Source organism: Lepisosteus oculatus, chromosome 2 (assembly GCF_040954835.1).
Source record: "Lepisosteus oculatus isolate fLepOcu1 chromosome 2, fLepOcu1.hap2, whole genome shotgun sequence".
NCBI classification, from domain to species: domain Eukaryota; kingdom Metazoa; phylum Chordata; class Actinopteri; order Semionotiformes; family Lepisosteidae; genus Lepisosteus; species Lepisosteus oculatus.
In genome coordinates, this window is record NC_090697.1 from 11503434 (window position 1) to 11519634 (window position 16201).

At 44.4% G+C, this 16201-nt stretch overlaps 1 protein-coding gene across 5 annotated transcripts in view; it reads left to right on the forward strand.

The window, feature by feature from the left end:
* Positions 1 to 16201, forward strand: part of arid1b (AT-rich interactive domain 1B) — a 237294-nt gene that overhangs the window by 144186 nt on the left and 76907 nt on the right. For all 5 annotated transcript variants that reach the window (XM_069197114.1, XM_069197131.1, XM_069197118.1 and 2 more), the window contains one exon: positions 11415 to 11658. In XM_069197114.1, the coding sequence (XP_069053215.1) occupies positions 11415 to 11658 (244 nt within the window). The remainder of the gene's footprint in view (positions 1 to 11414; positions 11659 to 16201) is intronic.

Genomic DNA, 16201 nt, shown 5'->3' on the forward strand with positions numbered 1-16201 from the left:
TCCTGGTACTTGGTTTTTTTTTCCCTCATGGGCGTGGGTGACAGTTACCCCCAGCAGCCCCGCGACACGACAGCGTCCCCGCTCGCGCCCGGCCAGCCCGCGCACGGCTCTGCGCAGGTGTGACTTGTCGTGGCAGAGGCGCGAAGAGGCGCGATGCGGGAACGCTAGAAACTGGGAAGATGTCGTCTGGCAAAACGTGACGCCTTTTTTTCCCCCCGGGATTTTTGTCGAAGAAATTGACTCGGGGGGGGGAGGAACCCGGAGTGCAGTGGCGAGGATATTTATCACAGTAGTCAGGACGGAGGGGGTATAAACGGCATATGGTGCAGTTGAAAGCAGAAGTATGTGATGTCTCGTGCAGTAATGGTTACAAATTCGATACAGGACATTCAAGTGTGCGTCTTTGCTGAAGGGTTACGTCACTTGATGTGTGCAATAATTATTCAGACGTCTCAGAAAAGATACATTGACAATGAAAATCAAAATCGAAACAACTGGGACCAGTGCGTACAGTGTCCTTCGGTATGGAAAGGAGCTTTAGAAATATATTATTATTATTATTATTATTATTATTATTATTATTATTACACATTCCAGGTCAAAAGCAGGCCAGGCAATTATTAGTATAGCGGACATAGGTGTGAGGAAATATTGTCCGTTCTTCTTCACTTATCTTATTAAAAGCTTTGCCATCTTGAAACGTTCAGCATCTCTTTTGAAAGTAAGTGCTGCAGACACCGTTGAGGAAGTTGCCTCTGAAGGGCAACAGCAGCTTCGGTCACAGGGGAAATGGTCGAGTCTTGAAAGGTGTGTTTGACCTCTTGCAAATGAAGTTAATTTTTCATGTTACGGACACTTTTAATGGAGTGACCGTTCTCTTTAAAGAGGGAGCACCAAATAATAATGCCTAAAGCAATTGTACTATAAAAGCTATGTTAGTGTCAAAAATAATCCCCTCTCAAATGCTATTTCAGTGCTTATGGCAGCATATTTTTTGGCAAGGAATACGACTCTTGAGGTGAAACATAGAGCAGGATTTCTGCTTGGTTATACTACAGTACGTCTAAATGCTTTTGCAAATTTAAATTTCTGTTCATTATTTTTTTTCACCTACGACAGAAGGAAGGTGTCAGATGCAGCAGCTGCTGTCATTTGGAGGTGTTAGGAGAGAGACTGAAGAGGCTTAATACTTTTTTCTTGATGTGCTGACATCTGAAACGGGCTCGGTGGGAGTCGAGGCAGACGAGAGAGGCAGAGAGGCATACTTGTGGCACCTCCCTCACAACTGGGGCTGGGGCGTCGTGTAGATCAGGTGAAATAAACATTAATTAGACGAGGAAACGTAAACAAACACGGCGCCGTTGCAGTCCTGCGGGGGAAGAAATGAAACACTACTGGAAATAATTTTTTGGTTTGTCGTTGTTAAAAACGTAAAAATGCTATCGCGTGTTAAAAAAAAAATATATATATTTTCCACCGTGGTTATTTTCACTATAAAACTAAACTCTCCGTACGAACACCAGTGTGCCTCGAACAGCCAGCAATTTAGAAGGGGGTGGGTAAGGATTTCTAAAAAACGCATGTATCAGTAGTAACTGTTGAACAGGTGTGACGAAATACTGGGCTTGACGAACATGATTCGATTTCGAAACTGTAGGGACTCAGTCCAGTGAGGGTTTGAGATGAGTTCAGTTGTAACGAAACGGCCACTTCCGGAGGACACCAAAGGAGACGCACGCGAGGTGTATTTCCCACACTGCCCTGAACAGCTACAGAGTCCAGCCATGGTATCACCATGAATGGGGTTTGAAGAGTCCGCATTCTGCTTATGGTCCCGTAGCTGTTCTTGATGATGTTGTCCCGCCTTTCAGCTATTTCTGTGGTGTCACGTATAACAGGCTGTGTCTGTTCAAAATTCCCCCAAGCCAGGTAAAGAGACCAATGACCCCCAGGCCAGAGCCAGATATCTACAAACCTATCTAGTTATCTTGGCATGCACGAGACCTTACTGTAGCGCTCTCTGGTCTTGTGTTTTTTTTTCTTCAGTTGAGTTCACATTGGGTTCCTGGGCTAAGAGGTGGAGAAGTTGGTCAGATTGCACTGTAAGCTTCCAGAGTTAACTGTGCTGGGCTGGATATCCTTTCCACCTTTTTTGATTTGCAAGACGCCTGATAGTCATCTGTGGATGGAAAGTAAAATCAGGGCTGTCAGTGACGATGCTTTACAGCTGATGTAGCCTGCCTGAGGTTTGAGCTGCAATCAACAGCACCCCAGAGCCAACGTGCAGAGGGTATTACTATTCAGGTCAACGAGAGGGGGGGGGGTCTCATTCCTCTTGTCCCCACACCTCATCCCTGCTGCCCTTTACTCACACGCGCGTTCAGCGCCTTCCGAATTCGGCTGATCCTGCCGGTTTTTCAATTAGATGTCGAATGCTGAGGCAAAGGTCCCCCACTTAACTAAACCTGTGAGAAACGACATGGAGAAGCAGCCCCAGAGCGCTGGTAATGAGAACTGACAGGGCGATCCTGCTGTGTTTATTTATGACCTTCTACCTTTGTTAGCTCTTGTGAGGAATTCTTGTCTTGCCGTCTCAATGTTGCTGGAGCTTGGCACTGCGTGCACTCCCAGCTGTGCCCTGGGGCTAGCTAATTGGAATGGGCACAGCTGACAGGGAAGGTGATTCATAGGAACAGCGCAGAGGTGCTGTAAACAGCTGTGTGTGTAAGCACAGGAAGATGCGAAATATGGCCTCATGCCTTAGGTTCTTTAAGTTTGTTGTAACTCTGAAATTACAAGCACCGTGATGGAAAAACCTGGAAACCTTGTGAATAATGGATCGAATAAATCTGACAGATCGGGGAAACTCGACTGACACAGATATTAGAGAAGTCAGGGGAGGGTTTGGTTTAGAAGGTTGTGGATCATTTTACCAGTGTAGCCTTCACTTGTAAACTGCTCAGTTTTAAGATGTTTTTCTTGTACACTTGGGCATTTCACTCCAGGAATGCAGTACCGGCACAGATCGAAACTCAGGCTTCTTTAATGTGATCAGGCTTTTTTTCATTACTGTTGGTACACCCTCTTACCAACTTTAAAATAAATGGAAGAAAAAGTTTGTTTAATTCCAAATTCTGAGCACATTCTTGTGCTGTGGCCTTTCTCTGACTCCTGGTAGAATTCTTAACAGCTTCCTGTCTTTAGGAGAAAAGGGTAAGCTATTTTTTTGAAATTTTTCTTCCAGTGTAGGTACAGAAAAGACGCATTTGCAATGTAACAGTTTGTCTAGGTGTTTCCGTGGCAGCAGGCTGTTCTCAGCCTCTCTTCCCAACAGGAAGTGCTGCAGAGGTACTCTAGGCATTTTGGACTCTATGGTCGATTTAGTTTGTGACATCTGTGCCCTGGGTCGCATCGGAGCGCAGATACAGGCTGATTTCAGGAAACACTGAATGTTCTTTGCTTGAAGTGCAGGATGTGTCTCTGCCTAGGATGTGTGGCATACAGTTTTCAACTTGCTTGCTGTTGCCAAGCCTGCGGAGGAGATAACTGTTAACACTGCATCCATTAAGGGTGTGCTGGTGTTGTTAGTATTCAAAGGTGTCCTGTGAAACACCCTGGGGAACTGAACTGAAGGGAGTCAAGCCGTCTGCCAATTTGCAAACAGTGGGCGATAGGGGTGCCTGTAAATAGTTGACTTACGCTATAAAAAAAACTATTCACACCACTTGTTTTGGAGAAAGACAACCATGAGAAACTGGGAGCGAGACTTCACAGAGAAATAAGTTATATTTTGATGTTGTAAAACTGCACTTTTGCTTGTTAATATTTATAATGTGTGGAGTAGAAGCTTTACCCTTTTTCGTTTGGAAGTACAGCTTCAGCTTTAAGACCAAGCTAGGTAATTTGTTTCTGTTTGATATTGGGCAAAACAGTGGATGAGAGAGAAACTGCGTCTCCTAACTTGACTGCAGCATTTACTGTAGTGTGCAGTACAGTCAGTGTACTACAGTCTGTTATTATTGGGAAGCTGATTGGCTTAGTTTAATGAGACAGGTTTGCTTTTGCATTAGCCATCACAAGCTTAGGCCTTGTGGGAAATTGTGCGGTCGGGGGCAACTGGTCCCTAGCAACGTCAGAAAGTGTCAGTGAGTTGGAATTGGCCAAGGAAGGAACAACAGAGTCTGACTTCATGGTTTTGGAAATATCTTATGGTGCTTTTCTAACTTTAAAAGTAACACAAAAAAGTGACACAGTATGTTTTTTTTTTTTCACTTTAAACACTTTAAAAGTAACACTATTTTTTTCTGGTTCATTACAGTAGATTGTCAAAAAACAGTTTGTATCAGCCCTCCATGAAAACATAATGAAGACATTAGGTTTATCATCATATGAGCACTTTCATGCAAGCCAGTTTAAATGCTTAAAAATCTTGCATTTGAGTATATTACATAATTAATCATCATGTTAGTAACATGTTGTGAGATCGAATTTTGAAAAGCCACAGCCTTCATGACATGACTAGATTCTCTTTCAGACAGCTCTCCGTAGAAACCAGCGTTCAGAGCACAAGAACCAGGGGCAGTGAAGACTCTGGGCTGTAGGGTGCTAAAGGTATTAGCTCATACGCTGTCTAGACAATGTGACCAGCAGGGCTTAAGGAACACAATCCCTCCCACTATTAAAGACATGAATCCACATGATTTAATTTCTGCACGTCTGCATTATTGTCTGTGAGTGAAATATACTGTTTCTAAAGCATTACAGTGACTTTGAAAGGTTTTTTCTTATTTTGCCAAAGTGAGTATTTTCTTTCCTTCATTAGAAAAAAAAATACTTGTCCTTTTAGATGTAAGCCATTTTGTTTGTGAGATTAGTAGCGAGACTAGAAGCGTGTTTGTTATGATTGCTTTAAAATTGCCAAATTGATATGATTGCTGTACTATGGTCGTGCTTGTTCCACCAGCAGTCTCCGATTTTAAAAGCTGGATGTGAGTTCAAGGCAATTTTAGAGAAAACAAATGTTGAGGTTTGCAAACTCCCACTTTTTTTCTTTGTGTTTAGGCATCTCAGCACCACAAGAGCTCATAGACACAACAATACCAAGTTAAAAAATATGGGCAATGTATTGAGTCTCTGAGCTTTTTATAATGTAACTACAAACAGTGCCTCACAAAAGTATGCGACCCTTTACTGTGGTATTCCATTCATTTTATGACATGACCAAATGATGCAGACGTGTTCTTTGACCTGGTGTGTTTTTCAAATTGTAAAAATTCAAACTGAAAGTCTTGGGGGGAGAAGTACGTTACAGTGAAGTGTTCAGACTCGTGAAATCACTCTTCGTTTCAGTGAAAGCACCTTTGGCAGCAGTTAGCCAGTCTACTTTGGTAAGTCCTGTCGAAGAAAACTCAGTCTTCACTCAGGTTAGGAGATTGTCAGACAGAGATCTTTAATTCAGTCAGCTGAAGGGGACCACATCACAGAGAAAGGGTTTCCCCTAGCACTCAGTAAGATACGCGCGCTTGACTGAAGTGACACTTTCCTTTTTATACGTGAAAAGTGGGCGAGACTTGAACATATCAAAGGAACATACAGGGAAAGGGTCACTTTCAGAAGTCTTTCAAACATAAACAAAGCAGGCTGGGAAGATGCCATGTGGTTTCCTGCAGTCTGTTTCATTTCTCTCTGGTTGAACACGGGTGTGAAGAATCACAGGCTTTAGTTGCAGAAAGACAGTGGTCTAAGGTGCTTAACAGAAAACCTTTCAGCGCATAGTCCCTGTCTTGATCCTTCTCACTTGATCTTCCACAGTCCCCATCAACTTCACACACCGACTTGTATACGGTTTGGCACCTCCCCATCAACTTCACACACCGACTTGTACGCGGTTTGGCACCTCCCCATCAACTTCACACACCGACTTGTGCGCGGTTTGGCACCTCCCTCTCAACTTTGCACACCGACTTGTGCGCGGTTTGGCACCTCCCTCTCAACTTTGCACACCGACTTGTGCGCGGTTTGGCACCTCCCTCTCAACTTTGCACACCGACTTGTGCGCGGTTTGGCACCTCCCCATCAACTTCGCACACCGACTTGTGTGCGGTTTGGCACCTCCCTTTCAACTTCCCACACAGACTTGTGTGCGGTTTGCCCGTGTTCTTAGCAGATTTGCTCAAGCTCTCTCAGGCTGCTAAGGGGACGCTTACAGACAGCAATGTTCACGTCTCTCTACAGATCCCAAATGGGATTCACTCCTGATCGCTCAAGAGTATTCACTTTGTTATTCAGAAGCCAGCGTAGCAGTGGTCTTATGCTTTGGATCGTTGTCCTCTTGAAAGGTGTTTTTTTGTCCTGGTTTTAAGGCTGAAGACGGCAGTCCTTCATGATTTGCCAATACTTCACTTCTTCTGCAGTCCTCCCAGTCCCTGCTCTTGAGAAACAGAACTATGACATCATGCTGCCAGCACCTCACTTGACAGAAGGCATGGTGTTGACTGAGTGTTGCACTTTGTTGGGTTTGAGTCAGACGTAACACTTTTGCATCTACACCACAAAGTTCCAGTTTCGTGTTTCCCGACCACAAGAGCTTGTGCCACATGTTCGCAGTATCACTGACATGCTTTGCTGCAAACCCCATGAGATTTTCTTCCCTTCCATATGAGCCCCCTTTGTGGTATCACTGGGATATTGTTGACTTATGGACATTTTCTCCTGTCTCAGCCCCTGAACTCCGTAACTCTTTCAGTGTCGCTGTTGGCCTCACAGTGTCCTCCCTCACCAGTGTCCTCCTTGTCTGTCTGCTCAGTTTGGAGGAACAGCCTGATTAGGGCAGTGTTTAGGTGCTTTCCACTCCTTAATGATAGATTTCTTCAAGCTCAAAAGATATAAAGGATCATAAATTTTTTTTATATTCTTCTCCTGGTCTGTGCCTTTATACCAGTTTAAACAATACTGAGTTGTCTGGAAAGCTTCTTGGTCTTCATGGTTAATTTATTGCTTGAAATTCACTACCTGACTCAGAAACCTTAGAGAGATAGGGGTAGTGCGTTTATTCTAAAATCATGTGAACCACTATTATTACATTCACAGGCCTGTGATTCATTAAGGTAATTTTGTGCATCTAAATTAATTAGGTTTGCCACAGAAAAGGGTTTGAATACTTATTGCAATCGTTTTTCTTTCATATTGTCTTATTTTTTCAAAACGGTATTTCATTGGTGGTTTTTTTTCAATGTGTGGAGTAGGTTGTGAATGTAACAAATATTAATTGCTGCTTCAAAGTGTCATTACTGCAAGCTTAATAACAAGATGTAAAAAAAGATGCAAGTCTTAATACTTGCAAGGTGCTGTAAAAGTAAAATTTTACGATGTGAGCATCGGTAACTAATGGCCTAGCATCCATTATTAATTCAAGCTTTTGTGTTCATTTAAGAAACATTCTCAAAAATAGGAGCAACCGCTAAACAAAATGAAAGCAAATCCAGATGTTGTCAGATACTGTATTTAGAAAAATGGCCTTTTTTCCCCACAATATAACTCTAAAGAATGGATTGTTAGTACACACTGGCTTTGGTGAAAATAGAAGTGACTCTTTGGTTAACCTCTGACAGGGAATAAAAAGCCGCCCATCTTTGAACTGCTCAGTTCTCTTTGCAGCAGTTTGAACAGTCCCTCTCTGCCAACGATGGCCACTGCCAACTGCTTCACAATTGTGAAAATGAGATCTGGGTTACAAAGTGGTCAACACTAAAAGATACGCGTTACTGCTTCTTAAATGTTGTGTGAAATGTGTAACGGGGAAGTCATTAGGAAGGGGTCTGGACATTTGAAAGTGAGTGGCTATTATCACTTCAATATTTTTCTTATTATGACAATTACATGCTTCAGAAGCGAATTAAGTGGTACAAGAAGCCAGCTGGGATTAGTTGACAGCCATTCTGAGAACCCATGCACAGAGCAATTTGCAGCAGAGAGGCAAACAAATTGGGTTTTGGCCGCTTTGGAAGAGGAAGATATGTCGACAATTTGAATGAAATTGCTGGTGGCTACTGTAAACAGTTCTGGCGGTAATACATAATATAGAGCATGGAGCACAAGGGTAACTTCTTAACTAGCAGCAGCATCTTTTTGTCTTCTAAACAGGTTTGGAGTTACTCTTTCATAACATCAGTGAGTCCATTGTCAATCCTTTTGTTTTTGTTGTTATTTGGCTGTACGTTTATTCAGAATAAGAAAAGGTAAAAGATGTTTTTTTCCTTCTCTGGCTTATGTGCGTCTTCAGAGTGCAGTTCTGAAGCTTACAGGCACAGAGTTCCTTACTTTACAGCCCTATGGTTGGAACACAAGATTCGGTGTGGAGCTGATGTAGCAACGCTTTCTGATGGTTCCAAGCATAAGTGCCACTCATTTTAATTTCCTGAAGTGTAGGGTGAGTTGCTGGTTTGCCATTGAGAAAGTGAATTTAAAAATATGACCAGTACAGACAGCTCAACATGCAGAACATGCAGTGTCTCTCAGGTTTGAGTTTGTAAGAATTAAACTGCAAAGGAAAGATGAAAAGTTATTTTGTAACAGAGAGCACAAGGTTTTCAGAGAAAATAACAGCATTCTGACATTTTACTTAGTCTTTGGTCTTTCCATTTATATAAATATATTTGTACTGTAAAACACCCTAACTTATTTGCTGTAGACCGAAAACCTGTCTTGCTAAGTAATACGTTTTTCGTCTTTAAATGAACTCTATATGCAGGTGAGGACAGACAGCGTCAGAAGGAGGCAAAGCTGTGCCAGTACCTGGAGCTTTTCTGCTTCGACCTGCAGCATCTCGTTTCACACAACACGCGAAAGATTGAAAAAGACAGACAATTACATCACCTTAAGAAAGAATGTCTCATTTCCTCCGTAGGTTGTTTGCCGGTGATTGTGTCCGACGGTCAGGATAATACACGAGCACACAGTGTAAGCATGTTAAAAGCCACTTCTCTTCTAGTAAAGATGACACATATGTAAGGATATAAGTGTCCGTGTGTTTGGAAAGAATGCCTAGTTTGGTCTTGAGCCACTCATGGCCAAAATACAGATGACATAAGGGTGGCTGATGCTTTCCAACCCTGGCCATTGCCCAGTGCAAGATATCATCAGCATGGCCCTTTCCACTTTTATTAGATAGGAATCCCAGTACAAATCCTCCTCCTGCAGAACCATCCTCATGCGGATGTGCTGCTCTTGGAAAGCAAAGGGCAGACACCCCCCCAGACAGTCACCCTGCTCATGTGTGCTCAGTGTGTGGCTCTACAGTGAGCAGGTCTTCTGTCCGTTCGTATGCGCATGGTCACTTGCATTTCTTTCATGAGTTGGGCGCTACGCTTTTATGAAATGCAGCCAAGTAAAATGTGGTGGAGAATCTGCTGTCCATGCCAAGACTTAATACTGTCCTTCACTTTCTATGTTTCTTTTAACGCGAGGTCTGTTTTTGGGTGTGCCATCTCCTTTACCTTGAGGTACAGGCACTGATGTGATCTCGCCTGATTCCAACAGAAGGGAATCAGAACTGAAAGGTAAAAGATTTGGTTTTCCTCTCTTACCTTGTCATTCAAGGCAGCCTGTCCAAAATACCATCGTTCTCTGGTGAATTAGGGTGCTTGTGTTGTGAGGCCGAGAAAGACACTGTCGTTGGTAGGCGTAACTCTTCTCTCTCAGCGAGGTCTCACATTAGTGTGTGTGATTGCCGATAGCCCGGACAAGAGTGTGCTTTTTTTACCCCATCTTTTCCCTGAAAATAACTGCCTTTATTCTCCTGGTGTAAATTAGAGGAGCAGCAAAGGTCATCTGAGGCCGGCGAGCCAGCTGAGGCGTTTTGCAAAGTAATTGAAATCTGTCTGAGCTGGTTTTCCTGAGACTTCTCAGAGTGCGTTAAGTGCCGCGGCAGTGACAATGCACGCCCGCGCGTGTGTGTGCGTCTTTTAGACACGCTGAGAGGCACACACTCACTCCTCCCGCTCGTCTTTCGTGAATGAGGAGCTACGTCTGCTTTCTGTGATGAAATCCCTGGAAAGCATGCAGCTGAGGAAATGCCCACAACCTGTCACTCAGGCTTCCCTGCAAGGGATTAGTGAAACTGGAGCTCGTAACTCACCGAGATGGGAATAAAAAAAAAAAAAGAACTTCGAGCTCCGCTCTCTGGTTGGCTGCGAAGCACGGGAAATCAAGGGGACGCCAACCCCTCAAGACAGGTGTACACTGCGGAAGATATGAACTGCCCCCGCGTCTGGCTTCTCTTGTTTGCAGAGCTTCCACCCTAACCAAACCATAAGCAAACCAGAGGTCTCTATATTGTGTTGTTGCTGAGATCCCTCTGCTACGGTCTTTTACTTTGGCAGTGTCTTACTTTGTGGGGTGTCTCTGGCAGTGTCTTACTTTGTGGGGTGTCCCTGGCAGTGTCTTACTTTGTGGGGACTCGTGCTGCACAGGCGGTAATTGAAAAGGGGTGTTCCTGATCAAAGAAGGCATTTATTACTTAGACTTTTGAGTATGACCTGCGGGCCACATTGGTTCGGGACAAGCCGGTCTTGTAGGTGTAATTGCTGGGCGGCGTAGCGATGAGGTGAGCTGAGCAATGTGTGTGAAGTGGTGCTCATTCCTGTTGTAAAGATGCAATAGGTCTGACGAGGTCAAAGTTACTACTGAGATTCAGTCGTGAAAGCTCAAGTAATTGATGTTTCCAGCCCCCAACATGAGAAGGGGTGAGCGTGCTCTATGTGCTGAAGGCCTGCATGGAATGATACGTGTTGAAAGTGTTTTAACATGCGGTCTTCAGGATTGGGTTGGCAGCGTCAGCACCGCTAGTTGTAATAGGTGGGGAAATGAGTGAAGATAAGCAGCAGACCCATTGGGCCAAATCAGATCGACCTAAATACCTTCTACAAACAGAGGGTAGTAAAGAAGGCTGAGGGCATTATGGATGTGTCTCACCCCCTCCCTTGTGAATCTACACTGCTCCCATCTGGGAGACGCCTCTGTGTCCTCAGGTGTAACTCAGGAGATCTTTCATCCCCTCCGCAGTCTCGCTCTCAGACAACGTGAAGCAGCTCTTTTCTCCCGGGCCGCTGCTGTGCTGTCTTCTTTATTGGTCGTGTTTGTCTTTGTTTGTGTTGTCGTGTCGGACTGCGCTGTAGAACAGATTTCCCCCGGGGGTGGGGGGATCGCAGAGCTTGAACTGAGCTGGATTGAATTCTTAGGCTCGGCACTGATGTCTCCCAGGAAGGAGGGAGCGAACACCCACCGGAGATGCGCTGGGGAGAAGCTGGGTATAAGGCCTCAGTCCGCTGGCGCGGTCGTCCGCCCCCGCGGCTGAAGCTCTTGGCCGGTGGGCTCACCCCGCGCGTCTCTTCTTCTTCCTCCTCTTTCTGCTCCAGGACCTGTCCGGCTCCATCGACGACCTGCCCACGGGCACCGAGGCCGCCCTGAGCTCGGCGGTGAGCGCGTCGGGCTCCACCAGCAGCCAGGGGGAGCAGAGCAACCCCGCGCAGTCGCCCTTCTCCCCCCACGCCTCCCCGCACCTCTCCGGCATGCGGGGGGGGCCCTCCCCCTCGCCGGTGGGCTCTCCCGGCGGGAGCAACCAGTCCAGGTCCGGCCCCATCTCCCCCGCCAGCATTCCAGGTACGTCCAGGCCTCCGGGACTTCGAAACGCACGTCCGAACGACGGGGCTTCTTAACGGAACGACCGCTCCTGGCTGTTTTGGGCCTATCGTGTGGACAGGACCTGTGTGTTGCAGTTCTAGGCTTTATTCTCAGTAAAAAAGTGCCGAAAGACAAGGAGTGGGCACAGGGCGTCTTCCTTGCCTCCAGCGTTCCCTCTAATTTCTAATGGCCTGTGTGCGCAAAAATTCCAAAATTCCCCCAGTGGCAAAAACTCGTGCGCACTAAATTGAGTGCCTGTAAAATTGTAAACCTGAGATTATTTTTTTGTTAACATAGTCATCCTCATATAAACACGGAGATCCAAAAGACCGGGACGGCGATTCAGCGAGCCCAGTCGTAGCGGCCGAGTGCCGAGCGAGCGCGAGCAGTGAGGTCCGAGACGACGGGAGCAGAGATATCGATGATCGAGCAGCGAAAACACTGCACACAGTTGGGTGTGGGCCTCTCGCAGCCAGTCTCGTGTGGTCGAATTAGCATTTTCCAATTGACGACTGTGTTTGTTTTATTATCATCATCATTTTGGGGGGGGGGATTTAATGTTTTGTGCGCAGTTCAATTTCCTATGTGTGCTGATTTCATAAGCTGTGTTCGTGCTCACGTGCACAGCTTAGAGGGAACATTGCTGGCCACCTGAAGCCAGTGTCTGGGAGGTGCCAGGTCTTGGTGTGAACGGCAGGGCGGAAACTGGCTGACTTTGGATAGGGGTGAGTGCGTAGAGGTGCCGCTTCATTTATTTTCAGGGACTGCAGCTGAAAACACTGGGATTCATTTCTAGTTATGAAGAGACAGACACTTGGAGGACGGTGTAATTAGAAGGGAGGTGGATGACTGCAATTACTGTATGACATTTGTGGCAGATTAGACACGATTCCTGCAGTTATTGAATTTTGCTGGTAAAGTTTGCAGCAGGTTTTCAGGCTCGTTTTTTTTCCCCCTGTATACGTTCCCCTGCAAATTCCTGCCTTTCGCAAAGCTTGTTAATGACTGCTGGAGGCTCACGGTAAATACTCTGGTCAGAACAGAAATACATCCGCCGTGGGATTTTAACAGCAGTGATGTTGGAATACACACCGTGTCGATAAATGAGTTAGAAGGCTTGTGAATAACAGGAACGGAGCATTTTCAGCGATCATGAATCACTAGGTCTTAATGTACAGAATATGCAGTACTGCGCCCTTCAGTCACAATTGAGTGGAGGCAGATTACTCCTTTCAATTCCAATTCCAATCGTATTGGAAAATGCGTTCAGACACAGGACACCTGCAGGACGGCTTGTCAATATATATGTTTACTGCTATTAAAGCAGCTCACAGTCTCTAAAGACTCTGACAAAGAACTGAGACCAAACATGACTCGGAAAGCGTCTAGTTCGAGCCTCATGATCCAGCTTCGAGAGTGCTCATCGAGAAGCAGCAACACTTCCCGGCTATTGTTTGCTGTTGTAGGAAGTCTGTTATATGCTTAGATTGTCATTCTCCTTTTCCCCCTCTGTCAGATCAGAAGAAGTTGCAGGGTTAGTTCCGGTTCTGTTTTGGAGATCAGCACGGTCTTGTTCCCAGATGCAAGCTTGACTTGAATGGGCTGCCCGGCGTAAGGGCAGGAACCAAAGTTGGGGGGCTTACCTCTGGAGGTATCGAGAGGTAAAGCCAATGAGGCGTTTCCTGAACGTCATTGAGCAGTCGATGGTCAGGTTTGTGGTCGTCGGAGGCCGCCCCCAGTCCGAGCAGAGCTTCAGTGGGCTCTTGTGAAGAGCATGAGTTCCATCAGTCAATGAAGTGGGAATGTGACGTAGTCATTGCTTCAAGGGGTGACTTGACTCAATACTGTAAGCATTGAAAGGCGTCTCCACCTGATCGCGTACAGGCAAGAGCACCAGGTATGCAAGGACAGTGGGTGATTGAAACGTTGTAATATTGCGGTGTTATGGAATACTGGCTGGAAAATAAGAATATGTATTATAAATGGATGTTGTGGTTGATGTTTCTTTTGAGAAGGAGTAAATATACATTAAAGGCGCCATCTCAAATTAACACACCGGTTCAGAAACAAACCATTATGGAGACTGACGGTTTGCATTTGGTCTTAGAACGTGTGGGTTTGCGTTGTTTCTTCCTCTTCGCAGTCAGTGACAGCTGTCTTGATGCCGGTTTGTCTGGCACTTTTCTTAAAGATGTGTCTCGAGAGTGAAATACACAGCACCGTACAGATCTACCTTGCTCGTGTGTGAATGGGATTTTCTCATGTCCTGCGCTGGGATTTGTTCTTGCTCCACTGGACTCTGGCCTCCTTCTGTGAGGCTGAGGTTCTCCACAGAGGCCAGATTTCCCCTCACTTCCCTTCGACTAACAGGCTGACCTTATGGCTTTTACATCAGATGAGTATTAGTCCAGTACAATAATCGGTTTTGTCTGTTGCCGTTTGTTGCTGGTCAGTCTTTTGTGAGTACACAGCCCTGTGGCACTGGAGTCATCCCCCTACAAAACATTTTGCCCCATCTTTTGGCCTGACTTGTACATATCTATTAAATAATGTTACCTGCTATGTCTGCTGCTACAGCTTGACATTCTATATTTATGTCTTTGTCAGATCAGAAGATGCTCGGTACTGTATTTCCAAAGAAATACATTAGAGCACACTGTACGAGTTTTCATTCATACGCAGTGTAGTAGTTCCTACCTGTTTTTTCATTTAACGAGCAGATTTTCACTCTTACAGTAGTAGCTTTTCTCACGGAAAAGCATTGCAGAGATTCTTCTTTTCTCTCATCTCCAGATGAGGAATTCGATTTTTTTTAAAAAACATTTTAACTTTTCTAAATTAGCTTGTGTGTGTTAAATGCCTCTAGTACAGGACGCTCCCTAATGTTAATGCATTTGCGGCTGACTGTAACGATGTAACTGTACTGTAGCTGTACTGTAAATGAGCAGGAATGTTTTTGTTTTCCTGTCTATTTATAGACCTCTGCTAATGACATGAAGAAGATTGGTCAAATAATTTATGAGGAATAGTTTTGTTTTCCAGCTCAGGAATCTTTCCGTGCTGTATTAAGGTGAAGCCTGAGGGTTTGAGTGAACTTTTTTGAGTTCTGGAACAATCAAAAAATATATCTCGGGATGTAATGGAAATTTAATTTCCGCCGTTATAAAAAGTTTCACCATACGAGCAGTTTTCGAGGAGCGAATTAAGCTTTTATAATGGGGGATTACTGTACATTAATTCCTGTACACGTATGGGGAATAATTATGATTATAAATGTTAGACTCTTAAGTTCTAGGTTGTATCTGTAAGTAGAGACCATTTTATTTTGCTGAAAACATTAAATATTTTTAATTTCTTAAATATTTTGTATTTTTTATTTAAAAATGTAAATTTCTAAGTTCTAAGCAGACATGCATGTATATCAATCTGCATATAGAATGAATTTATTGTAGAAATTTACATGTAAATATTAATGGGTTCATCTAATTGCCCTGACGTAGCTTATTTGATGACCACCATTTCTCGGCGGTATCAGTCAGCGTGATGAGGCAGGGAGACATTCCTGTAGATGTCCAAATTCTGCACAAGGATGCGTGTGTGAGTGAGCAGCCCTAATGAGAGGTGTTCCAGCCCAGCGAGAAGAGACAGGAGAGCTGCACGAGAAATTAAAACTACACAGAAGATATGAGACAGATGTAAGACGATGTTAAATATAATATGCTCTAGGTATTATGTGTGAAGGAAATGAGCAAAACCTTCAAGCAAGAAATAAAAATACAAAATATGCAACATTTTTGTAGACTTTTAAGTAGAATGGACGAGTGGGGGCTATAATGTATGGGAGTTCACTGCTTGTGGAAGGCAGTCCCACAAAGAAGATAAGATATAACTTTATTGTCCATCTAAAAGGCAGGGAAATTGTCTTTGGCATCACCATACAAAACTACAAAAGGCAACATAAATACACATTAAAGACAAACACTAGTCATAGACATGCAACAGTACATATACACACATTCTCTCTGCCCATATTTCACTACTATGACATATAATCCAATGGCTCAATACAGGAAACAGTCACTTGGCTGCGTTTAATATACCGATTGCACAGTAATGTCCTGTATATATTTTTCTTGGCCATGGGCGTTCTAAAACGCAAATGCTTGTTAACTCTGTGATGCACACGCTGCTGGGAGGAGTCTGGACGTTCGCTGGAGGTAGATTAATTGACCCCCTTGTAGGATTTCTTTTGTAGGTTGTGTGTCATTGTCAGAGAGGATGTGCCTGGCTTCACAGCAGTTAAAAACCAGTAACGATGTCTTTTCTTTCCGCTCGGCAGTGAGACGCGAAAGGACTAAAACATTTTTTTTTTTAAATGATCTCCCACTTCACAAATTTGAAGAAGTCAAGGAGAATTCCCAATAAAAAAATAAAACGTGCATGTAAATATAGACGCCCACATACAGCATACATCCCTCCTCCTCATTGCGGACAGAAATTGTTACCTCTGCTTTTACCACCC